This window comes from Colias philodice, chromosome 13, assembly GCF_061535455.1.
Source record: "Colias philodice isolate Cphi_HAF_F1 chromosome 13, ilColPhil1 Martin Lab GWU primary, whole genome shotgun sequence".
NCBI classification, from domain to species: Eukaryota; Metazoa; Arthropoda; class Insecta; order Lepidoptera; family Pieridae; genus Colias; species Colias philodice.
The window spans coordinates 8,391,469-8,417,145 of record NC_143098.1 but is presented as its reverse complement, the minus strand read 5'-3'; the positions used below and the strand labels follow the sequence as shown (position 1 = coordinate 8,417,145).

The window sequence follows — 25,677 nt, the reverse complement described above, 5'->3', positions numbered from 1 at the left end:
GTTTGATTTATTTTGAAGCAATAATATAATATTTTAGGAACATAATGTTTTAGAAAATAACAGTAGTAGAATAATGTAAACCCTAAAAAGGTAAACGGAAACGTAGGACTGTTCCGTTTCAATGATAGATTTTATTTATGAGCAAATGGGTAATAAATTAATAGGTGTGTGTAAAGACAAGACAAGAGTAGATATTTATAGTTGTACTAGATTTTCCTCGCGGTTTTATCCGTTTTCATTCCTGTTACTTTTGGTCTTTGCGTGATGATATTTACTCATTAACAGTATTATATTTTCACATCATACGAACCATGATGGACTTTTTTTCTATTCTTTAAAAACGTTTGAATGCAATAAAACGAAAAAAAAATGAAATTCAACAAAGGCTGCGTTCCATGATCTATCGATACAATATTGTAATTTGTTATCATTATGTTTATAATATGTTTCATATTGGTTGAGGTGGTTGTTAGGTCATTAGGTAGTAGGTATGTGGGATGATAAGTGGCCAAGAGTCAGGCATTTCTATGCCTGGCTGACTGAAAAGCCTGACTTCACGGTCGCGGGGTTCGAATCCCGCCTGATGATTTAATTTTATCTATCCTTTTAAATTTTCATATTTAATTTAATAGTTGCTGTAATAGAAGATATCAGGAAGCTGAAAAGCGGTTCTCAAGTTCGTTATTGAGTGTAGGAATAATTTGAAAAGGGGAAATTTCAATAAATAACAATAAATAACATTTGATTATTACATACTTTATTACCATAATACAATAATATGCGTTTATCACAGACTATAATGTCACAATACGACATTTACAATAATTACCTCAATTTTGTTTGATTTATACGTTTGAAGAATTACTTACTATACGCATAATATTGAGAATAGGCAATCTTGTTACTGAATAATATAATATTATAAATCAATACTATTTAGATTTTTTATCAAACATTTTAAAAAGTGGTAGTTAACTATATATTTTCTAAGCATATACATATATAATAATAAAATTAAAATAATTCGAAAAAGCAAAACGCACAGGCCACGGCAATGGAATCTCCGAAAATTATCATGTTAAATAGGTAAATATCCAACAAATAATACCTACAATCAAAATACATAATTATAACATAATATGTATTTTCTGAGGTTCCAAACATATACAATTTTAATTAGGTTTTATCAGATTGTACAAGAGATTATGTACAATATTAATGTAATTTTATTAAAAATATACAAAATATCTAATGGAATTTTTTGCGTCAGACAGATTAATTACTAAATACAAATTATTACAGATCATGACAAGCAAAAATATTATTTGATGCAATCGGGAATACTATAATATTATAAAAATTAAAAAGAACAATAATAAGTAATTTGTATACTTAGTTTCAAAATTAGTGAACGCGTAGGCCTGCAATAAATTCGCATTACATTTAAATCATTAAATTTATAGTAATATTATTAATTCTATACTATAAAATAAATCTCTTATATATTACTAATCATACATTGTCACAATTAAATAAAAAGCTACACCTTAAAAAACAATATTGTTCAGAAAACTATATTAAAGCAGATATTAATTGAATAGCAATTAACAACAATTGATTTTCATACATACATATTTCAATTAAAGATTAAAATTAATATAACACGAAAATTACTCTTAAATTAAAAATAAATTAATATAAAGCTTAATAAACAAAAAAATATCATAAAATACGGAAGTTTGTCATATGCAACATTTTAATTTATGTCAGTTTTGAATTTTAAACCGTTATCCATTTCCTAGTATATATGTATATGATATTATATTATTTTATTACAGATTTTATAAATAGCCTTCTACGTCATTATAAAACAATACAAATAAGTGCAAATTTCAACTCACATTACTTGTAATGAAACATTTAAACATATTATGATATTTTAAAGTTTAAACTATCGTAACACGTATAAAAAAGATTATAAATTGGCACACATTGATTACATGTTGCTTTCTTGGTAGTCCAGCTAAAGACCTTTAACTTTTAAATAATGTAATAAGTAACAATCTTCTCATATCATCTTTGAATGAAATGTAACACTAACCTAGTTAGCGTATTTGACGGTTATTTCAATTGCCCGACAATTGTTTCAAATGTAAATAAAAATATTTATATTTAACAACTAATTACATTAAGAAAAATTGTGCGTCATTGCATTACCTGTTTCTAATTAATGTTCACTAAAATGTTACAGAAAATAAAAACTTAAGAATTGTCATAAACATTGTGTCAGTTAATTAATCCAATTACGTTGTAGCCCAATTAATAGATATTGTCCACAAAAGAAAACACAGTACTAAATAAAAATATAGTCAAACTCCTAACATGTCTCATAAAGACTTTAAACTATAAAACCTGCATCACAATAAACATCAAAATAGTCCAATGTCCTACGTCTATTCAGCAATCGTAAAAGCCTTATTATCTAATCCAATATTACTAACAACATTTACTTTAGCGGTATTTTTCTTCTTTTCCCGCCTGTCCCGGTACTCGACTACGAAATACAAGAACACACCCACCGCCATACTGACCGCAAGCAAGTAAGTCTTCGAGCTGGTCCTCAGGTAAGGGGATATGACATACGCTATGATGTACCCAACTGATTCCCAGAGACGAAAATTTGAGAACGCTGCTTCTTCTCTACCGGGGAAGAGGATACCGTAGTACGCTGGAAATAAAGTTCCTGTTAGTATCATACAATTATTAAGGATGAATAAGTAGATAATGGAATTTTTTCATTCGTATGCTGCATGCATTTTCTTAAATGCATGTGTAGTAAATCGTCTACCCGGCAATGGCTCGTGTGTTTTGGACAGAAATTTTACGCCTACCAAAAATAATGAGTAAAGCCGTTCAAGTGAGTCAAAAACCTTCATAACTTTAATATATTCGAATAAAAAATATATTTATGTTGAATAATTAATAATCTATTTATCCAAAAAGGCTATATTTTGCTTAAGAATGAGACAAGGACTGTCAAGCGTAAAGCGTCGCTGCGCTGGTAAACGGCTTGCAACCGGTGACTTGGTAGCGCGGGTTAAGCCACGGGTAACAGCATCGGCCTCACTATTAAGCGGCTTTCGGCCTGTAATCTCCTGTATCTGGTGGGTATAGCCGCGTGTAACAGTTCACCCCGTCTCACCGTTGAGCTGCACTATCCACACGGAGTCGCTCAGGCCCCACAGCACGGCGATCACGAACATGACGTACATCCGGTGCGGCATGTGGCCTGTTATCCGGTGGGTATAGCCGCGTGTATCAGTTCACCGGGTGAACTTCACCCCGTCTCACCGTTGAGCTGCACTATCCACACGGAGTCGCTCAGGCCCCACAGCACGGCGATCACGAACATGACGTACATCCGGTGCGGCATGTGGCCTGTTATCCGGTGGGTATAGCCGCGTGTATCAGTTCACCGGGTGAACTTCACCCCGTCTCACCGTTGAGCTGCACTATCCACACGGAGTCGCTCAGGCCCCACAGCACGGCGATCACGAACATGACGTACATCCGGTGCGGCATGTGGCCTGTTATCCGGTGGGTATAGCCGCGTGTATCAGTTCACCGGGTGAACTTCACCCCGTCTCACCGTTGAGCTGCACTATCCACACGGAGTCGCTCAGGCCCCACAGCACGGCGATCACGAACATGACGTACATCCGGTGCGGCATGTGGCCTGTTATCCGGTGGGTATAGCCGCGTGTATCAGTTCACCGGGTGAACTTCACCCCGTCTCACCGTTGAGCTGCACTATCCACACGGAGTCGCTCAGGCCCCACAGCACGGCGATCACGAACATGACGTACATCCGGTGCGGCATGTGGCCTGTTATCCGGTGGGTATAGCCGCGTGTATCAGTTCACCGGGTGAACTTCACCCCGTCTCACCGTTGAGCTGCACTATCCACACGGAGTCGCTCAGGCCCCACAGCACGGCGATCACGAACATGACGTACATCCGGTGCGGCATGTGGCCTGTTATCCGGTGGGTATAGCCGCGTGTATCAGTTCACCGGGTGAACTTCACCCCGTCTCACCGTTGAGCTGCACTATCCACACGGAGTCGCTCAGGCCCCACAGCACGGCGATCACGAACATGACGTACATCCGGTGCGGCATGTGGCCTGTTATCCGGTGGGTATAGCCGCGTGTATCAGTTCACCGGGTGAACTTCACCCCGTCTCACCGTTGAGCTGCACTATCCACACGGAGTCGCTCAGGCCCCACAGCACGGCGATCACGAACATGACGTACATCCGGTGCGGCATGTGGCCTGTTATCCGGTGGGTATAGCCGCGTGTATCAGTTCACCGGGTGAACTTCACCCCGTCTCACCGTTGAGCTGCACTATCCACACGGAGTCGCTCAGGCCCCACAGCACGGCGATCACGAACATGACGTACATCCGGTGCGGCATGTGGCCTGTTATCCGGTGGGTATAGCCGCGTGTATCAGTTCACCGGGTGAACTTCACCCCGTCTCACCGTTGAGCTGCACTATCCACACGGAGTCGCTCAGGCCCCACAGCACGGCGATCACGAACATGACGTACATCCGGTGCGGCATGTGGCCTGTTATCCGGTGGGTATAGCCGCGTGTATCAGTTCACCGGGTGAACTTCACCCCGTCTCACCGTTGAGCTGCACTATCCACACGGAGTCGCTCAGGCCCCACAGCACGGCGATCACGAACATGACGTACATCCGGTGCGGCATGTGGCCTGTTATCCGGTGGGTATAGCCGCGTGTATCAGTTCACCGGGTGAACTTCACCCCGTCTCACCGTTGAGCTGCACTATCCACACGGAGTCGCTCAGGCCCCACAGCACGGCGATCACGAACATGACGTACATCCGGTGCGGCATGTGGCCTGTTATCCGGTGGGTATAGCCGCGTGTATCAGTTCACCGGGTGAACTTCACCCCGTCTCACCGTTGAGCTGCACTATCCACACGGAGTCGCTCAGGCCCCACAGCACGGCGATCACGAACATGACGTACATCCGGTGCGGCATGTGGCCTGTTATCCGGTGGGTATAGCCGCGTGTATCAGTTCACCGGGTGAACTTCACCCCGTCTCACCGTTGAGCTGCACTATCCACACGGAGTCGCTCAGGCCCCACAGCACGGCGATCACGAACATGACGTACATCCGGTGCGGCATGTGGCCTGTTATCCGGTGGGTATAGCCGCGTGTATCAGTTCACCGGGTGAACTTCACCCCGTCTCACCGTTGAGCTGCACTATCCACACGGAGTCGCTCAGGCCCCACAGCACGGCGATCACGAACATGACGTACATCCGGTGCGGCATGTGGCCTGTTATCCGGTGGGTATAGCCGCGTGTATCAGTTCACCGGGTGAACTTCACCCCGTCTCACCGTTGAGCTGCACTATCCACACGGAGTCGCTCAGGCCCCACAGCACGGCGATCACGAACATGACGTACATCCGGTGCGGCATGTGGCCTGTTATCCGGTGGGTATAGCCGCGTGTATCAGTTCACCGGGTGAACTTCACCCCGTCTCACCGTTGAGCTGCACTATCCACACGGAGTCGCTCAGGCCCCACAGCACGGCGATCACGAACATGACGTACATCCGGTGCGGCATGTGGCCTGTTATCCGGTGGGTATAGCCGCGTGTATCAGTTCACCGGGTGAACTTCACCCCGTCTCACCGTTGAGCTGCACTATCCACACGGAGTCGCTCAGGCCCCACAGCACGGCGATCACGAACATGACGTACATCCGGTGCGGCATGTGGCCTGTTATCCGGTGGGTATAGCCGCGTGTATCAGTTCACCGGGTGAACTTCACCCCGTCTCACCGTTGAGCTGCACTATCCACACGGAGTCGCTCAGGCCCCACAGCACGGCGATCACGAACATGACGTACATCCGGTGCGGCATGTGGCCTGTTATCCGGTGGGTATAGCCGCGTGTATCAGTTCACCGGGTGAACTTCACCCCGTCTCACCGTTGAGCTGCACTATCCACACGGAGTCGCTCAGGCCCCACAGCACGGCGATCACGAACATGACGTACATCCGGTGCGGCATGTGGCCTGTTATCCGGTGGGTATAGCCGCGTGTATCAGTTCACCGGGTGAACTTCACCCCGTCTCACCGTTGAGCTGCACTATCCACACGGAGTCGCTCAGGCCCCACAGCACGGCGATCACGAACATGACGTACATCCGGTGCGGCATGTGGCCTGTTATCCGGTGGGTATAGCCGCGTGTATCAGTTCACCGGGTGAACTTCACCCCGTCTCACCGTTGAGCTGCACTATCCACACGGAGTCGCTCAGGCCCCACAGCACGGCGATCACGAACATGACGTACATCCGGTGCGGCATGTGGCCTGTTATCCGGTGGGTATAGCCGCGTGTATCAGTTCACCGGGTGAACTTCACCCCGTCTCACCGTTGAGCTGCACTATCCACACGGAGTCGCTCAGGCCCCACAGCACGGCGATCACGAACATGACGTACATCCGGTGCGGCATGTGGCCTGTTATCCGGTGGGTATAGCCGCGTGTATCAGTTCACCGGGTGAACTTCACCCCGTCTCACCGTTGAGCTGCACTATCCACACGGAGTCGCTCAGGCCCCACAGCACGGCGATCACGAACATGACGTACATCCGGTGCGGCATGTGGCCTGTTATCCGGTGGGTATAGCCGCGTGTATCAGTTCACCGGGTGAACTTCACCCCGTCTCACCGTTGAGCTGCACTATCCACACGGAGTCGCTCAGGCCCCACAGCACGGCGATCACGAACATGACGTACATCCGGTGCGGCATGTGGCCTGTTATCCGGTGGGTATAGCCGCGTGTATCAGTTCACCGGGTGAACTTCACCCCGTCTCACCGTTGAGCTGCACTATCCACACGGAGTCGCTCAGGCCCCACAGCACGGCGATCACGAACATGACGTACATCCGGTGCGGCATGTGGCCTGTTATCCGGTGGGTATAGCCGCGTGTATCAGTTCACCGGGTGAACTTCACCCCGTCTCACCGTTGAGCTGCACTATCCACACGGAGTCGCTCAGGCCCCACAGCACGGCGATCACGAACATGACGTACATCCGGTGCGGCATGTGGCCTGTTATCCGGTGGGTATAGCCGCGTGTATCAGTTCACCGGGTGAACTTCACCCCGTCTCACCGTTGAGCTGCACTATCCACACGGAGTCGCTCAGGCCCCACAGCACGGCGATCACGTACATGACGTACGCCTGGTGCGCGTGTGGCCGCCACACTAGCAGCGTCACGAACAGCGCCGAGTGCACCAGCGTCGCCGCACAGATTAACGGCATGCGCCCTGTTATCTGGAATGAAAATATCTTTATGTAGTGATCTGACACAGCGTATAAGGTTGATCGGTCGTTAGATTAAGAGCCTACTCTCTTTGATAGCTTAATCAGCTGGACACAAAAGCTTGGCCTAGTTTATTGAACTTGAATGAAATTTCAAAAGTTAATAATAAAGAAATTGGCCAATTTAAAGCAACTATGTATTGGAAGGGGATTAAATGCTTTTACCCCCATGTTATAGTCACATGACCTATGCAAATCATATAATACTATAAATTCAATCTTCAAGAATCAATGGCATTTGTCAATGGTACCCTTTCTCTACTAAATTAAAACACACCAAAATAATTCACTCCAAGATAAAACAGAAAGATGTAAGTATAGATAGATTATACAGTAATAATAAACTAGTATTACTTTACTTATTACATTGTATTTAATAAAAGCAATTTACCTTAGCAATATATCCAGTAACAACACATCCAATGGCATCTGCTATACCGAATGTCAGCATCACAAATCCCACGGTGCCTGTCCCAATTGCGCATGAAACGAACGACTGAAATTTTATGAAAACATATAAATAGGTATAGCCTAATAAAAAGATTTTCATTAAAAAATTTAATATAGTTTGCACATAGAAATCTAAATAACAAGATTAGATTTCTATGAGTTTGCATATAATTGAACACACTTTTCGGGCGCCTTTTGAAATAAACAAAGCAGAGTACTGATACAAAATCTTTTTGAAAAGTTTTATTTGTGTTTCCGCCGCTGACCACGGCAACAGAAACTTTATAGTTCAATAGGGTATATTTCCAACTGAAAATCGGAAAAGCATGAAGATTCAACTCACCGCAGTGAAATCAGCTCCGAAAAACGCCTGCTGCATGCCAATGAAAATGTTTATGATGACCAACATTAGCTGGTTGGGTTCCACCAAGAGTTGCAGAGTGACGGCCAAAAGCGCCATGCCTGATAGATTGGAGCCTGAGCCTGTACGGCCTGAGTCGTATCTGGAGAAGAAGGTATTTTATAGCATATATCATACATAACATAGTTTCTACCATCGATTTCAATCGCATATCGCTCTCTAGTGCGTGCTAGCTAGATCTCATTAATACATACAATCTAATGTCTTTCACTATAATATATTTTTTATATTTCATATAATTTTAAAATATTAGCCCCTTACATAAAATGGAAGCAAATATGGTGAAAAGCAAGTTACATTTAATTTTGATAAAACTTTTTCACTTGTGCACTTAAATACAGAGTGAGAGAGATAGAAACTCCATATATCAATTTTTAAAAAATACTGGCAACTATACCTCTTCATGGAGTCCACACCGATTGCTATAATAAGTGCTGCTGCGGCCATACATGCTAAATAAATGCCTGCAAAAATAATGTTAATAAACTTACTTATACTTATCAATTGTTCAACATTTGTTTTCAATTCGATTCTATATAATTTTTTTCGATATTAATTGTCTATTATTGTCCGAAAAATTTATTAATATTTTTGCGTATATTGAGTTACAATTACAAATCCAACTTCATCTTTAATCTTTTTTCCCTGATATACTCCACATACCAGCGATCATCTGTATCTTCTCGATGGGCTGCGGCAGCAGAGCCTCTCCAGCATCAGCGCTTGGCAGGAAGTTGGCTCCACATAACTCGGGGATCAATGTTTCGTTCACCGCTGTTACTGCAGCCTGGTTGTCACCAGATGATAGCACTGGAAATTTTAAATAAATAAATAAAACTAGCGTTCCATCCATGTTCCATCCCGGTTTTAATCTTGGTAGGTGGTACATAAAATGTGGGATCACGCATGTATCTTTGAAAGATTTTGTGGAATCGGTCTGGTAGTCCCGAGATTAGCTTAAAAAACAAACAAACTCTTAAGTTTTATATTATTATTATGCATTATAATTTATAGCATGGATTAAACAAAATCTTTTAGCGTTAGAAAGCCTTCTTTTACGAGATCTTCAGGCTGTTTCTTATATATTTCTTATTTACATATTTCTAGCTTTTTTTGAAAAAGACATATTGAAACAAAGTGACATGACAATCGTTTCTTTGTAAATATTAACAGCTTTAAAAAATTCTATTGTTATTCTTAAAATGTAACTACAGAACGATTCTGTTACAATTAGCTTCGGTCATGTCGAGTCAATATATTAGCCACAGTTAGCCACATTTAGGGATCGACTCTGTCTTGAAATAATTTGTTTTTAATAATTTTTTTCTATCATTTATCAGCATTCACGTCATTGTGGCATTTTTTTTTAAATTTCCAATTATTATTTTTAACGCTAATTACCACCATGTAGTTGGTTTCTTATTGCTTGTTTCCTCTATCCAAACTTACGTAGGTATTGTCTAAACTTCAAGTAGATAATTTCGTGGAAATTTTCCGATAATTACCCACATTTTTATGAAACCTTATACATATACATATTTGATTTTTTATATTTTTTTTGTAATATATATAATAAAAATGAATCGCTAAATGTGTTGCTAGCTCGACATATTCGCCTAATTCTTTTTTACGTGTTTGTTATGGGACAAGAAAGATTCTTATGCGATAGAACAGGAAAAAGGGACAACAGTGTAGAATTTGCCGATGCAGCTATTTAAATAATATGTTTAATTTAAAATAATATGTTTACTTACCAACGGAGGAGATAAGGTTTCCCCAGACTTGATTTAGCTGGAATATCATAAAGAAAAGCCCGAGGAAACGGGTCAACAACGCCTCTGCTGAAATATTTGATATTTTGCTATGTGCTTCAGATACCTGAAAAAAATCTAATCTTAAAGAAACTCGACGCTATTTTTTTTTTAACTTTTCTAATGTGAACTAGAAATATTAATTTTTCTAATGTAAACTATTTATTTATCTTTTTTTACAAACTAGACTTGTCTTTACGAAACATGGACAAATGATGTATAAAAAAACTATCTACTAATAATATCTTTAAAATTGGGGCACCAAATACAGTAATATCTTTCTATTTTGTCTATTTCTTATAGTTTTTTTAACAGTTACCTCCTCCCATAATAACATAAAACGTAAAACATAATCAATATCAATATTACCATCATAATATACAAATATCACCCACCACAGATAAATAAGTGCACTTCGAGCACCAGAGTGGTCCTCCGCCCAAGCCAACGATCAGACCAGCCGGTATCAGCGTATAGAAGGAAGGCCATAGTTGAGCCGCGATGTATGGCATGTACGCCACGAACGATAGAGACATAGCCCATTTTGTACCAAGCCATCTGGAAGAAAAGGTTTCAATGTATCTTCTTTAAACAAGTATTTATTTGAACCATTTTGCCAACAGCAGTTTAGTTGTTAAAAAAATCAATGAATTATATTTTTCCCGCCAACAACATAGTGATTTAAATTATAAATAACAGATTTTTTTTTCAACTTTAGCAGGTTTCCGTAGAAACAATTCAATAAAGATAAATTCAAATCAAGTTGAAGGTACAAAGATTAGGTAAATAAAAATGGGGTCAACACTCAACGCATCTCAAATTTAACAATAGATAAATGAATCGTGATAATAGATTGTGATTTAACAATCTCTAAGTACATAGCTGATACGAATATATTGATGCCGGCACAGATCTATAGACCTCAATACAGGTTACTTAATGAGGATTCCTCACATGGTGACTATGTCATAGTACAATGGTTAGATAAGTGTTGGAGCGTTATGGCTAAAGGTTCGCAGATTCGATCCTGGATATTATTTGAAAAAATGATCTCATAAAACTTAGAGGTCTGTTATTGACTTTCCGGAAAGAAAATGCAACAAAATCACTCCCTCTACTTGTGTTGTCACTTGTCCCTACTTGTGTAGTCAATGTGTGAATGTTTAAAAAGATTAATCTAAAAAACTGTTTTTTTTTATGTCAGAGCAAGCAAAGGGGCAGGTGGGCCACCTGATGTTAAGTGGTCACCATCGCCCATAAACACTTGTAACACTCTAGTGTTACAAGTGCTTTGCCGGCCTTTTATGGACGAATAAGCTCTTTTCTTGAAGGCCCCAATGTCGTAGCTGTTTGACCGATGTCAAATATTCAAAGAAACATGCATTAAGTACTTATTAGAAGGATACAACGATTATTTTTAAAAGTTTTTATCCTGATTAAAGTCGAGCGGTACCGAGGTGAGCGGAAGTTTCCATCTTTTTTGTGGAACGGTTATATATTATTTTTCCGTTCTTCCTGGGCTATGGCACTCTATGGCCTTAGATGCTATATCATGCCTACTGCATACCTAACAAATTAACCCATCTCTGAATAATCGTATTTTTAATATCACGTACCTGATAACAACCACAGGAAGGAAAATATTTGAGAATATAAGTCCCGCATACACTGCTGCCAGAGACGCTGTTCCGAGACCGGCCTCCGCGTTTATTGAACTCTGAAGGTTGGCCGCCCCCTGTGAAAATTTATACCAAAATTATATAAGCGAAGTAAGAAAAAAAATCTCGTATTACAAGGTCGTTAAAACTTAATGTACAGAAGAATTCTTATAAAATAGATGATATATCTAGCTTTAATAGTCTACTGCAGTCTATTAATATTTACATTTACAATGAAGGTACATGTACCTACCTAGTCCGCCTAGTCGTATTAAAACAAGTGATAACTGCGTTAAAAACAACCGACTTCAAACTTGCACTCGCAACATTTACAAATATGCAGACAAAAATGCTCATAAAATAAAAACTACGGGGCCTATCCGAATAAAATTTTTATGGGACCAATTCGACACCATCCCGCATCGAACAAAAAAAGAATCACGTACCTAAATCGGTTCAGAAACCTCGGAGTAATCGGTGTACATACATAAAAAAAAAAACATACCTGCCGAATTGATAACCTCCTCCTTTTTTTTGAAGTGGGTTAAAAATAATGATATTTTAAGGAAGGTCAAAACTAATATATTTTTGATAACATGTGACTTTTCCGTTGTGTGATAAAAAGTAATTAAATACGAAATGCATTAAAATTTGGAACATAAAACAACAATTTTGTAAACCAACTTTTCCAATAGATATGCACTTGCAAAATAGGTTTAAGATTGACGAACATTTTAATGTGAAAAATGTTAAGAAAAATATAATCATAGGTAGACTGTAGGCACTAATACATGTTTGTAAAAACTAAAAACAGAGCAAGCTCTGAATACATAGATACTTGCGTTAGTGATAGATACGCACGGGTAATTAATGTAATTTTATATCTATCTATTCTTGAATAAATTATAACTTTATGAGGCAAAGCATACTTTGTTTTCCTTATATTGCTTATTCTTATAAGTATTTCAAATATATTGGTACTCCTTCACAATACAGGTTTAAATTCAGTTGTATAATAGGAATTTTTAAAGCAATTAATTTTTGCGGTATTAATTATCACCTTCGCCGAAATAGTTTAATTATAGTTAACTAGCTTTCCGCCCGCGGCTTCGCCCGCGTTTTCAAAGAAAAACCCGTTCCCGTTGGATTTCCGATATAAAACCTATCCTATGTCCTTTCTCGGGTATCAAAATATCTCTATACCAAATTTCATGCAAATTGGTTCAGTAGTTAAGGCGTGATTGAGTAACAGACAGACAGACAGAGTTACTTTCACATTTATAATATTAGTATGGATGTTTAAAAATTAATTAAAACAATTTCATTCATAGATTCCTCGCTTTATAAAGTATAAAGTATTAAAAGACTACTATTGTGTAAACGTAATTAGGTAAATAAATATTTTACTTACACTATAAGCGGTGAATTGGACCATGAAAGCCAAGCTGATGACGACCACATTTTTCACAATTCGTCTAGTTTCACTAGACTTAAATTCAACGTTTTTCTCCGCTATCGTCATTTTACTAACACTTTTTACACTGAGATAAAAATTCAGAAATTAAAACCAAGCATTCTACAATAAAAAAATAATGAATTTTTATATTTTCGTATAGTCGTCAGTATTTCTCAAGATGGAACGTACAACTGATAGCATCGACCAAATCCTTCGATACTTAAGATCACACTAATATATCAAACTAATTATTTAATCATTTTCGATTTCGATATTAATTTATTACCCATAAACTAATTCATTCACCACTTAACTACGAGTAGCTCATTTCATTTGTATAACATATTTATGTACTTATTTTGAATTGAAAAAACATCTTGTCAGAAGTTGAACACCTTTTTATACCTAGTTCATATTTTTATAAGAATACCCATACTAGATACCAGTCTAGTTTTTTTATTAATATGAGACCATGCAGAATAAACATCAAGAATATTTTAAAAATAGTAAAAGATTATGTATCTCAAAACATGTAAATGTGACAGTTTAAAAAAAACATTCAATAACCTTGCTCTTTCAATAATCTACTATGATGATCTAAATTATTGAAATTTATTTTATTGTATGCATTTAAACTTTATAGATCAATTAATTCATTGTTCATTTAAGGTCTACTTAGTTATAATGGGCAATTTAATAAGTATGTATTGATCTGTCACACTTTATAAGATTTTAATAAATATTTTCTCTCTGTATATTCCGTCTATCAGTCTCCTATAAGTCTACCATAAAAATAAATACCTAATAATTATCCACTTTACCATTACAATTACATTTTAACATTTTACGATAGGTACGTGATTATTTCATGCGCAAATAAATCAGCAGTTTGACTTCAAAAGGTTTATAGCAACTGTTAACATAAACGGATCTAAGTTTTTACTATGAGTTATGAGTTATCTAGTAAAGATTACAAGTTTGATAAGGTTCATTGTAAATCCATTACTTTCCGGATTACCCGTGAGAATACATGATTGTTTTCGAATAAACCCCAATTTGATTACGTTGTAATGATAATGTTATTGCAAAAAACTGACATTTAAAACTAGATGTGTTGAAAGATTTGATTTAATAATAAAATTAGCTGCAAATGACTTGACGCCTTTTAAATTCCACTTACAATGCTGTAAACAAAAATATATCCTTATCCAATATACATCCATTATGTTTAAACAATTGTTAAAAGTTCCCTCGGCATTTTTCTCCAATTCATTGTTCTATTATTTATTATGTACGCAAGTTTAATTGACACTCAGCATATGGTTAATATATTTATAGATAGGTGTTGAAGTAATAAAATATCGGAACGTGAGAACATCGTAACAATGTTACATTGTACAACTCTAATACCTGTGAGTCTATGGGTATACCTTTGTCACGTTTCCTTTGTCGTTTAATAAATAAATAATTTATTAATTATCCACAAAGTTTTTGGCGGGAATGATACAGCTTCGCTAGTATACACTATGTCGACGTTATTAATTGCAAACATAATTTTTAACTCTTTTTAATAAATTTAACTCTCATAATAAACCCAACTGAAAAAAAGTAGCAAGTAGCAATCGACGAATAATTATATTATTCAGTTAATGATTTTAAAATTGTGTGGCTATAAACTTACGTCGTACCCTTAGGTCGTAGGTACCTACCTAAATGAAAATTGTGTCTTTTAAAACAAGCAACAGGAAACTCAATCGATAACAATAATAATTGCCTTATTAATTGCTGGCGTTGTCAATCCTCATTTTAGTTAATTTTGCCGTAACCTTGCCGAAAATCACAACACGACAAACGAAATTAAAGACTATGGATGGACATTTCACGTGATAAATTTTTTCATAAAAACCAAAAATTTCTTTTTTTAATTTATCGTTTTTATTCCAATCAAGAATATGTTTGTATTAACTACTCATATTTTTCTGTACATACACTATACCTACTTGTGTATATATAACGTATAATTATAAGGTAGGTGAATCCAATTAGAGGAAAACTCGACCAGCGCATAAAATAATTGAATAGCAAAAAAATAACTTTTATCACATAACCAAGCCAAGTTTTGAATTCGCAGTTATTCTAAAATATTAAAATAGCTAGCAGCAAAAAAGGAAATAAAATCCATTTAAAAATTCTTGCAAAATTCAAATTAAACATCTTAAATTAGTATGCAATATGCATAGAACGAAACCTGATTTTTGAGAATTCTTCGATATGCACTGAATGTTGCCTCAAATGAAATGTGGGAAATATTTCCTGTTTTGAGCCTTGCAATGCCTTGCCAAGTCACTTCCTGGTGTTAAGGAAACACTATGTGAATTCCTTTTTAATTCATAGAAGTTAGAGCGTATCCTCGTCGCAAGTAAATTGGAAGAATCCTCTCTCCTTGGAGGAGATCGTCAACATCATGCTCAGACCGATCGATATAATACACATTATTGACCTTAACATTAACGTTACAGAACCTACAATCTGTAAAAGGAGCATATTTTTTTTTATTTTAATTCTAACATATCAAGGACTAGGACCAAACTAGGACTGCTTTCAAAACCAGTGATACACTATTATATAATCGTTCTAAACAAGTGGAACCAAATTGTTACATAATGTTATACTGTTTTAGAAAGCAGTTCTACAGAGAAAAGCTAACATGACACTTTTATAATCGCTTTACAGTTTACCTACTATTTTTTTTTTACATTTAACTATTTCATTCGAATTCCTAGCAATTCATTTAAAGTATATAATTTTGTTCTATTAGCTGTAAAAATTATTCTATGAAACTAATACAATGTTGTTGTACATTGTCACGCAGCATTTGCCATTAGGTGACGCATATTTTTCCCGATTGCCTTCCTACGATGTACATGATTTCGTGACATTTTCAATCCTACATCCAAAAAACGGCTTACAAACAGGTTTTTGATAATTAATTACATATTATAATGTTACTTTATGTTTTATTATGTAGTTCTGGGCAGTAAAGGCAGAATTCTAATAAGACGACCACAACATTTTTCGAGTGTTATTAATCATATGACATTTAGACAACTTTTATCAAAAATGACTTTAATTAATTAACTACCTACAATATTTCCATATAATATTTAATGGTATAATTATGTAGACAGCAATATATTTCAAAGAGCATTAATTTTGAATATATAACGGAAGTCTAAACGATTTTCCTAGAAAAACTCGAAATTTTCAAATTTAACGCCTTAATAATATTAGTAGTATACGAAACTATAAAGGAAGTAATTAGCAATAAAAAAAATATTAGTAAAACACACCCGTAATTTCATAAATATGTATTGGCCCAGATAATATATTTGATGAGGCTAATAAAAGCCAATCATATTTAAGGCAAAAGCGTAAAAACGAGTCAATGCGAGCGTAAAAACTAAAAAAAAATATGATCCTTGCTAATTCACATCCCGAAAATTCATCCTTTTTCGTTTTGCCTTCGTATTTTACTAAATATGTATATTATAATTCTTGCCGCTTATCATGAATAGCAATAAATAGTTATCCCTCTATTTGCAATGACCTTTCGTTTATTCGTTAATTAAGCAGGCGATAAAGTTAATACTATGTGTATAAGATAGGAAACATCTACAATAATGGCCTTTTACAAGGAAAACTAACTTGCATCGCTTTACCGTTTTAATATTTTATATGGAACCTTTATTTCCGCTTTAAATTAAAGAAAAAACTGATGAATGCAGCTTTTTCCGTCCGTTAAGACAAATTCATCTCATACCTTTTACAGGTTAATTAAAAACAAACATGTTTCCCTTAAGAGTCCTTATCGATTTTAGAGTGATTTTGACTTGTTTCTGTAATTCTTTAGAAGCTCGTTTAACAAAACTAAATTAGTAACAACGTGTGATGATATCTTAAATTAAAGATTCATTCAATATCTAAAATATGTTCGAGACAATTTATTGATATTCATTGTCCAGTTTGTTTAATAGCCAATAACCTGAGGCGTGTTTCAATTTTTTCCATGCGGGACGTTCGTGTCTTTGTATTTTACACGGAATTTAATAGAAGAAGTTTTCTTATAAAATATACAACAGTAAAGACACTGAGACATCCTAAAATATGTTCGAGGCAATTTAAGTACTTTTATTGAAAAATTCAAAGAAAATCTAAGTTAAAATAGCCTTACTTTGATGAAATTTTATGCGTATATGGCGTCGAATTTCTAGTTCTTACAACAGAGTTAAAAAAAAAAATACACACTAAATGATAGGTTAATGCTTAAAAATTTGCAATAAAAAAAATACATATTATATGTTTTATGAAAGAAATGGAATAATTTAAAGTTCTCTAGAATTTTCGATTATATACGGGAGCGCAACCGTTGTTACGGCAGATCTATATAATCGAATATTCTAGAGAATTTTAAATTATACCATTACTTTCATAAAACATAGTAGTTAGTTTTTTTAAACGAGCTCCTAAAGAATTAAAGAAACAAGTCAAAATCACTCTTTAAATCGATACGGCCCTTTTTCTCGAGTAAATAAATCATTCAAGGTTTTTACTTTGACAAATAGTTTAATACAATAAAAAAATGCGTGCGTGTACTAGTGTACACACGTAAGAGGTGAAACTTCTTTATTTTTCAAAAAATAATTTATTATATGGACCTTTACAGAAATACGCCTGGTAGGGATAAGAAGAAAATGGCGCGTAAAGGAAGAATGTCACGCGCAACGAAAAAATGTTACACTAAATTTTTTTCCAACCCCGATAAAGAAGTTTCACTTCAAAAACTTCAGCTCAAAGATTTGATACATATCCATACAGTCTCGTAGTAAAATTGAAATAATTTGGAAAATCCAAAAGTGCACGCCTCATAATTTTTTTTTAATAAATATTTATTAATTATTATTTTTGTTTATTTAATAACAATTAAACCACATCGAATCAGACCCTGAAAAATGAAAGGGTTCTATTCCTGAGCATACTCAAGCGTAAGAGAAAAAAAAAGACTCGATTAGTAAAGTATTTCGGTCGCTATCGTGTTAACAAGAAAAAGGATCCGCACATACAGACACACGGACGTCCAAGACAGAACTTTTTTAAACTGTTTTTTAACTAGTTTAAATAACAAAAATGACATCAAAAATATCATGAACGTTAAAAATAGTGTTTTTTCTTAATATGTGTGTGTATGTATTATCTTACAAGTGCAATGTATGATACATAAAGACATTTTAAGTTTGAAAAATCAGATGTTTTGCGCGAAGTGACAGTAGTACCCACCTCAACGCTTCGCTTATGAGGCGTGCAATAGGTATAGGTTTAGGACATATCTATATGATTTCAAGCGAGTAAATGTTTTACGACTGTTTGTTATTGTGATTATAATATCTATTCTAAATACTTATCACGTAAAATTACTAAATACTCATTAAGAAGCGTAACAATTGTCACAATCAACGTCTCATTATCTCTTGTACCAATCACTTGATAATAACAAATGCCTTCGTTTTAAGGCCGTAACATTCAAATTAACATGTAAGTAGATTTGTATTTAAATACCGTCCTTTCAGCACAAGTTTTCATTTCATTATTGTCAAGTTGGTACTTAGTTTTCACAAAACGTTTTACTTTAACAATTCGAAGCGGCTAACGACGTTTGTATAGGTCGACGAATTGTATAGTGTAACAATACAATAAAAAAATAACAGTAAGAAAAATGTTTACGCGTTTTTACAGATAAGGATGAAAGTTGAAACGCTAAACCACATTCTGACATTCAATATATTTATCACAGATATTCTAGCTGTGCCCCGCGGGTATATAAAACCTTCCTCGATCTACGGGCTATCTTACACTTCGGTGTTTTTTTTCGAAAAAATTTCAAATCGCACCATTAGTTGCTGAAATTAGCGCGTTCAAACAAACAAACTCTTCAGCTTTATAATATTAGCAGATATAGATTCTTAGTTACTTCTTAGAGAAATAAAATATTGTGATCAATAGTTTTTCAACTAGGTACTTAAAATGTCATAATATATCTAGGTACTAAAAAATATCCATTAAACCCTATAAATCACTTTATCAATGGTATTTTACGTCGATTAAATGTAAACCGTACATCCGTTGCGTATTTCAATAAATTATGTTTTTAATGTATATTTTAGTGATTAAATACAAATTTTAAAGTTCAATCCATCTAATTCAGACCTTCAAAATGACAAAATTAACAAAAATACATATAATTTATATTACGCTAGTTTTTCGCAATTAATGTAGGTAGTGGTTTTTCCATTTTTAACTATATAACCTCGATTAGTACAATACAGAAAACCTTGGCATTAAAAAACCTTAAAAACCGACCCATTTGGCTCGGATGGCACTAATTACTACCATACGTAGTAAAAAATAGCAAATTAGATGTTTATGGCCAAAAACTTATGGTTCAACTTATGGTATTGTTTTTTACACGTAATAAAAAAATCTAATTACAGATTCAATTATGTATAAGAACAATTTACATAGAGCAATAAATAGGACTATCCACGGCTTCACGGCGTCAATGGGTTCTATGACTTACTTAAAATAAACTTAAAATAAATATCGAATAGAATATCGAATAGAAGAATTTGTTTCATGAATTTATTTTTTATGGTGCGATTAATGTACTTATCTAATATACCTACATACGACCTCAAAAATGCTATAGTCCAGCAAATACATTATGATTAAAACCTTTTTAAAATGAGGACTGACAAGAGGACAGACTAAAAGAAGACAAAAAGTATATATCAATCGGTAATTAATCGGCCAATATAAAATATCTTTTGCAATTTCCAACCAAGTTCCAACCCAAGTGTCAAAGTTTTTATGGCTAAGAAAAACATGTTAGTATATAGTATAGGTACGAGGATTTTAAATAAAATAATATTCCATGGGTGTAACGACCGGTTTTGTTAAGACATTTCAGGTTTTAGTACAATATCATCTTAACCGGTTTAGAAATCCCTGCAGAATTTTGTTATAAAAATATTATTTAATAATAAACCTAAGAAAGAAAGCACAGAATATCAAAAGTTATTTATGTATTTTTTTTTGAATTATCATATGGAAATTAGTTGGCAGTAGTAGTAGTTACAGATTTTCAAAATTAATGTTGTTTCTTGAATCTTTGTTAGATATACATATGTACATTGTATATGTACCTACCTAGATAACAAAATTTATCTTCTTTACTTATAGAAGGTATAAAAATTAAAAATTATTAACTATCATGTATCAAATTCTTATGGTCTTGTATGAAAAAAACAAAATCGATTTTCATTGTAGATACTTAATAGATTTAATGGAGCGTGCTTTTAAACAAAAAGCTTTTACTATCTACTTAATAATTATTTCTAGTTCGATAGAAATGTTATTGAAAATCATACACTAATGCAATATGTAAGATTATAACATATCGATAATAAGTGAAGGTCAATGCCTTATGTAAATGAGTCTAAGGCATTATGCACAATATTGTTACAATACTTAATTATAACTCTATAAGGAATATTACCTACTAGGTACCGTTCCTTAGAAAATGCATGGTATTGCGTCATACAGCAATTGAGGGGCTACGGAAGTCGTTCAAACTTAAATGATCACAAAATAGATATCTACCTACACATAAAATTTACTCATTTTAAATATAACGGATTTTAATGAGAATACTCATATGTTATTAATTTATTAATAAAATATTATTAATAAATTAATAATTAAACTTTGATATTATTTAATTAATTTACTTCTACAACGATTAACCCTCAAGAAGTTAAACTTATCGATTTTTTTTATCGAATTCTTTCGATTAAAAATTTAATAGTTTCATAATGCCCTTAAAAGTAATGGTTACTTTACTAGATATTATGCGTACACGCACAATATATGAAAGCTTAGCCTCTTAACCTAAATAGGCGTATTTGGATCCGCCTTAGATAACAATAAACAAGTTTCTAATGTGTGGATTTTTTATTTTATAGACGATATCCTTCATAGGCGGTGTCCATTGTCCATACAAATTTATATGTACCTACCTTTTCCTAATTACATACATAATAGATATTATTCTGAGTAAATACTGCGATACTCTCATCGAAAATGTTAGTAACATATATATAATATATATATAATAGTAGTAAGTAGATTATTTAGAGTAGATTTTAATCATTTTCATTGATTGGATATATTTCCTGTGGATACCTAATAACTGAAAATATTTAAAAAAAATCAACTCGGGTGGAGCCGGGGTCAGCGTCTAGTATAGTATATAAGAACTTTCTACAAGGTAAAAAGAAACACGTGCAATGCCGAAGCAGTTCTTACCTATCCTTCGTATATAATATTATAAATGCGAAAGTTTGTAAGTATGTCTGTTTGTTTGGTTGTTTGCAAAAACAGCTGAACTGATTTTCGTGAAATTTGCAACACACAGAAGCTATTTTGGATTGACGCATAGGGTTTTTATCCCGAAAATCCCACGGGAACAGTGACAATGCGGGTTTTCCTTTGACTACGCGAGCGAAGCTGCTGGCGAAAAGCTAGTACCTAATATTTTTTACTGTAGCTAAGTATATAAAATTACACACAATATTGTTTTTGATGAAACCTACATTTATCATATAATAACGTGATATTAAAATAATGATTCAATCCGACATGTGTCCATAATGATGCCTTAGAAGTTTTATTATTTCTTCATCGATTTATCGACGTATGTAAAATGAAGTTATTAAGAAAAATGCACAAAAATATTTAATTGTAAAAAATAAAAATATTGAAATGTAAAAATTATTCAATAAATAGGAAACCTACTTGTTAAACCAAAATCCTGGCAAAGCTAAGAATAAATCTCAATAAATTAATATAATTATACAATATCGTTACGCGGAAAATGTTATTTTACAAATAGTAGATATCTTCCCATATTATTAGCTTTGTTACAGATTACTAAATAATGGTACTAAGAACTAGGTAGATACGTGTTTTTGCTAAGATCCTGAACAGTGATAACATTAAAAATCATAAACTCATATTCACTCTAAACATAGTCTTTAAACGACTTTCTTTGTATAACAAGTACGTAGGTAGGTACTAGAGCAACTTATTTCCGATATAATAATATGTAATTGTACCTATGTATTATTCTTATCTTTCAGTACAAACTTAATTAAAATGTTAGTACTAAAAGTGAAATGTAAAATATATATTTAGATAGTTACTAAAACCTTTTACATTGATATCCTGCCACCTTGTAAAATAACCAGCTTACATATGATGGAATAATTAATTACTCTTGAGAAAGGTCATTATGTGACATTCATAACCGCAATCTAGGGTCAAACTTGATCTAACGTGAAAATCGAAATATTAAAAGCTGTACCTGTACTGTTCTTACAATATAGATATTAATTGTATTTTTTTTTCTATATCATACAAATAAATCGATACAAACACGTATAAAATACCTACTGGTAGGCACCTATTATTTGAAAAACGTTTCTAATGAAATTACTATAAATTTATTATCAACTATTAAGTAAACTTTTTTTTTATTTCGCGCGTTTTTATACAGATTTTATCTATGAATTTAAATTTATTTATATATTGTTTTTTCATGTCGCTGAATTAAAGATAATAAATATTAGCCGCTTGGTTTTAAAATTTCTAATTTAAAATACAAACCCTTAATTAAATATATAAAAGTTACAATTCATAGACAAGAAAAACCAAACAAAAAAAATATTTGAAACTCGAAATTCGCGGGCTGCGTTCACAAAATGTGCGCATGCGTGTCTCTTGAATCGCGCGGATAAACTGAACTCTCACTGATTTAAGAAAAGCAAACACGTGCTAAAGGCTGTAAAAGTTTATCATAATCCTGCTATATATCAATAAAAATTCTTCATTGCTCTAAGCCAAGGAATACCGCTACTCTATACGAGATGTTTGTAAGTTTGTGCTATTTATAGTTTAGTAGTATTCTTATAATTACTGTATACCTGAAGTCAAACTACTTACGCAAAATCTTAAATCAAATCTAAAAATATTAATAGATTTCCCGCCTGAACCTGGTGAAAATGGCGCAATAAGAATTAAGAGTCAGCTGAGAATTGAGATGGTTTCATTGTCAAACCTATTATTCACTTGCGGGTCCTGGAAGACTGCTATCACAATAATTGGTACAATGGATAAGATTACATTATGTATGAATTACCTATACTTTAGTCAAGTAAGTTTATTTGATTTCATAAGATACATTGAATTATCATACTGATCGAGATATTATTCTACTATTATTTACTACTTTCGTTCATGTAATGCTAAATCTATATATATATAACTGAAAGGTGACTGATATAGTGATCTATCAACGCACAGCCCAAACCACTGGACGTATCAGGCTGAAATTTGGCATGCAGGTGTAAGGACGTAGGCATCCGCTAAGAAAGGATTTCCCGAAATTCTTGCGGGAACGGGGAAAAACGGGGATGCACGTACAAAATCGTGGGCGGAAGCTAGTAAAATATAAATAAGATACAATAAGATGCACACTAGAGATTTTTCATGAGTATAGAGATAGCAATTGATACGTTATTAGCTATATAAGACTTCAGGTATTTGTAACAGGTAGCATAACATCGGATTCAATGTATTAAACAAAAAATTTTTTGTATTATACTAAACTGCTAAGGTAAATTGTTTGTATATGACTAGCAATTCATACCTACTGACGTGATTATAGAAAATAAGTAGGGTTTTAAAATCTCTAACCAAGTCTGTAGTTAAGTACCTCTAGATACTTACACATACATTTTTATTGTACCTATTCTGTAACAAATTACAATTGAGTTCGAGATACAATGTGGTAACAAATTGTTTTTCTATCTGTAAATGGCAAGAAATCTAAATTGAAATCCTTATTGACAGATGTTATTAGTTTTACAATACTAAAAATGTTTCCTTTATAAATGTAATGGCACGTTCAAAGTAATTGAGGGATTTTAGCACGAGGTTAATCCGTCTTACATTGCAACATAAGTGCATTTTGTATAATAAAAAGAGTAGGTACAACAGTAAATACTGCTGTAGACACAACCACAAACAACCTATTCTTCAGCTTACAGTTTACGTGCATTAACAATTTTATTTTTCTTTTTTTTTTCTCTTCGAATTTATTATTTTAAATTAATTAGTTACTTGGCTTCCTAGCCTTTGGTATATTATGCTCTGTCCTTTACCTGAAGGTTGCCTGGCAGAGATGGCTTAGAGCCATAAGGCCGCCATTTGTACATTTTGAATGGTTTTGTTGTACTTTTATTTTATAAGACTGTTGTACAATAAAGAGTAAATAAATAAATAAATAAATAACAAAACATTATTTATAAGCGCTCTACGTGAAAGTCGCAATGAACATAGCAAAAGCTTACATCATATATATTTTGGGCTACAAAGAAGGTACTAAATTGGCTTTGCAAAAACTTGTTTCGTTAGTTGATGAAAAGTTGAACTCATAAAAAGAACAGCCAAACGATTTGATATCATGTAGATGAAAAAATATAATTAGATATTATGGTGTTCGTTGATCCACACACTTAAGGCATCCACTACATATCGGAATACATATATTTCCGACTTCCTGTAATGATCCGAATTTGTCACAGCCATATTTTACGGTCGGATTGAGACTGATCTCAATGTTATTACTTGACCTACAATAACTCAAGTGATACTTGAATTACAAAAACAATGCCAACAAGGTTAATATTTGCATTCTGCGGCTCTTAAACTTTTGTCCTTAACCGTCAAATGTATGATATAACTAATTGATTTTTATTGATAATCGTGAGAATTAAGAACAACACACATTAGTCTGAGTGTAGTTTTTTATACTGCGTTACTGCTCACTTATTATGAAAATATATATTATCTATTTACGAAAATGTTTGACAGGCTTTTAATAAATGATTTATCAAAAACTATATAAACTAATTACTAGCTTTCAGCACACGGCTTCGCCCGCGTAGTCAGAGGAAACCCCACATAGTTCGTTCCTGTTCGATTTCCTAGATCAATATTCCTTTCTTAGTTTTTTAATTGTCTTTGAACAAAATTTCATTCTAATCTGTTCAAATGTATGTTCTTCACGCCTCCACCGATGGGTTTTGATTAGTTTTTTTTTATTTGAAAAGTAGAGCTTTCCAGTTGGTCTCGTTTAAATTTTATTATTTTATGTTCGTCTAAACATCACGTCACGATATATAACGATAATAGAGGCTCTACGACCAGTTACATAAAAGATAATTTAATTTGATGGTAAATTTTTTTTTCTCCGTTTTTTGATCAATGTCTG

General features: G+C 35.1%; 1 protein-coding gene across 5 annotated transcripts; it reads right to left on the bottom strand.

Annotated features, from left to right (window-relative positions):
- Nucleotides 1–740: 740 nt before the first annotated feature.
- LOC149483554 (UNC93-like protein) lies at nt 741–23,160 on the bottom strand. 5 transcript variants are annotated; one of them, XM_089702639.1, is made up of 11 exons: nt 23,010–23,160; nt 13,188–13,317; nt 11,735–11,853; nt 10,514–10,676; nt 10,062–10,185; nt 8,971–9,117; nt 8,705–8,771; nt 8,230–8,389; nt 7,828–7,932; nt 7,226–7,388; nt 741–2,728 (listed from the first exon to the last, which is right to left on the bottom strand). In XM_089702639.1, exons 2-11 carry the CDS (start codon nt 13,296–13,298, stop codon nt 2,454–2,456), a joined length of 1,434 nt encoding a protein of 477 aa, XP_089558765.1. In that variant the 5' UTR covers nt 13,299–13,317; nt 23,010–23,160; the 3' UTR covers nt 741–2,453. The 5 variants fall into 5 exon arrangements, with proteins under 5 accessions (XP_089558765.1, XP_089558766.1, XP_089558763.1 ...); XM_089702640.1 differs by having other exon boundaries at nt 13,188–13,352; nt 23,010–23,155; XM_089702637.1 differs by having other exon boundaries at nt 13,188–13,463; nt 23,010–23,145.
- Between the last annotated feature and the right edge of the window lie 2,517 nt (nt 23,161–25,677).

Excerpts from the sequence above, each read along its gene's own strand:
- LOC149483554 (XM_089702636.1), bottom strand. The coding sequence starts at position 23,114 with ATGCGCACATTTTGTGAACGCAGCCCGCGAATTTCGAGTTTCAAATAT. Across the intron at positions 11,854-13,187 it reads TCCAATTCACCGCTTATAGT|GGGGCGGCCAACCTTCAGAG; the intron begins GTAAGTAAAATA and ends AAATTTTCACAG. Across the intron at positions 8,390-8,704 it reads GGTGTGGACTCCATGAAGAG|ATACGACTCAGGCCGTACAG; the intron begins GTATAGTTGCCA and ends CTTCTTCTCCAG.